The sequence below is a fragment of the Sphaeroforma arctica genome, assembly GCF_001186125.1.
Source record: "Sphaeroforma arctica JP610 unplaced genomic scaffold supercont1.5414, whole genome shotgun sequence".
Classification (NCBI taxonomy): domain Eukaryota; class Ichthyosporea; order Ichthyophonida; genus Sphaeroforma; species Sphaeroforma arctica.
In genome coordinates, this window is record NW_014035144.1 from 1 (window position 1) to 1,980 (window position 1,980).

A 1,980-nucleotide genomic window follows, 5' to 3' on the forward strand; every position below is an offset into this window, starting at 1 on the left:
TATATATATATATATACGTATGTATGTATGTATGTGTACATATATATATATATACATACATACTTACATACATTACATTACATACATGACATAGCGATAAGTATTCGAAGCGATAAGTATTCATTACGCAGGCGTGTGAATTACATAGTGAAATATCCTTGTAAATTGGTATACATCCACATTGTAGCAGTGCACTTTGGGAGATAAGATTAATACCATGGTCGATTCGATGTAGTAGTGTAGTGGTGTGGCAGTGTAGTAGTGTAGTAGTGTAGTAGTGTGGCAGTGTAGCAGTGTGGCAGTGTAGCAGTGTAGTAGTGTAGCAGTGTAGTAGTGTGGCAGTGTAGCAGTGTGGCAGTGTAGCAGTGTAGTAGTGTAGCAGTGTAGTAGTGTAGCAGTGTGGCAGTGTAGTAGTGTAGCAGTGTAGTAGTGTAGCAGTGTGGCAGTGTGGCAGTGTGGCAGTATAGCAGTGTAGCAGTGTGGCATTGTGGCAGTGTGGCAGTGTAGTAGTGTCGCAGAACAGCAGTAGTGTAGCAGTGTAGCCTAAATGTGTGCAAACTGTCTACCCTACATATACTACATACGCGATAATATTGGATTTGGCATCTCTTGATTGTTTTTGTAAATTTAAAATAGAAATTAAAAACAAAAATGGTGTACCTGTCGACAGCCGACTCGGCTGATAGTCCCCTGTGGCTTTTCAACTCCGAGCTACCCAGTAACCTCTCGCAATTTAAAAATTTAAAAAATAGAAGGGGTATGATTTAAAAAATTATAACGTAAACGCTCCATCATTGTAAATTAATTCAAAACGTTTCCACGGGTCAAAAGACTCGGGATAAAATCCGACCTGTGATTGCTGATATAAACGGATACCGACCAACTCGTATTGATGCTAGTCACAGAGTGCTGGACTCTGGAGTCTGGAGTCTGGACTTTCTAATATTAAAAAATTATCAACACAAGAGAAGTGCTAAAATCTCGACAATGCCCGATTTGGCCTCCATCACTCCAATAGTGCACCTCTAATAGCACTCGTATTCATCCTCATCGACCCATAGTCGCGTGAAAGTATCTACATTAAGACTATATACGACACCAAGACACGCGAACGGGGTATTGTGCTTATTAATGAGTGCTCGCAGCTTGCTTATAGTCAACTTGCGAAAATGGAGGAATCGATGATTATCAATGTGTTCCTGCCATCCGGTGGTGTGGTACAGTGTGGGGTCAATAAAACAACAACTGTAGGCGACCTGAAAGAGAAGCTCGGCAAACATGTATCCGAAGGAGGGAAGGTAGTGCATACATTGTTATCTGCATGCACATTTGCTACTGTATATATGCATCCATGAATTAATACACATACAGTCGCCGAAGTATATAGACCTCATTTTTGCCACAAACGAATATATTCACACGTTTTTATTCAGTTGTCTGTGGTCACGCATATAATTGTCTTACAAGTATGAGCTTTGTTTATAGTCGTGAAACAAGCATGTATGTCGCAAGCGTGGCTTATCTCAATCTCAAACCAAAATTTTACTATAGAATTGGATTTCTGAGTACATATTTACTAACTTCTATAAGTGGATCTGTGGCTGTTTATTTTCGTTGGTATCATTATATATGAATATATATATGTGTGTGTGTGTGGTGGGTGGGTGGGTGGTGTGTGTGTGTGTTTTGTTTTTTTTTTTTTTTTTGTGTGTGTGTGTGAGTGATAACATAAGTCACATCATGTATATCTATGTCTACATGTATACTCTCTTTCTCTCGCTTCTCTCTCACTCTGTATATATGTGTTTATATATTTATATATATATATATATATATATATATATATATATATTATATATTATATATAGATGTAGATATATACATATACATACATACATGTATATATACATATACATATCTATTATATATATATATATATAGGTCTGTGGCTGTGGCTGTGGACTGTGGCTGTGGCTGTGG

General features: G+C 37.8%; 1 protein-coding gene across 1 annotated transcript; it reads right to left on the bottom strand.

The window, feature by feature from the left end:
- Positions 1 to 128: 128 nt before the first annotated feature.
- SARC_14980 (hypothetical protein) lies at positions 129 to 539 on the bottom strand (the record flags this gene model as incomplete). The annotated part of the gene is made up of 1 exon (XM_014290888.1): positions 129 to 539. A coding segment is annotated over exon 1 (358 nt), but the record flags the coding sequence as incomplete, so codon positions are not given.
- Between the last annotated feature and the right edge of the window lie 1,441 nt (positions 540 to 1,980).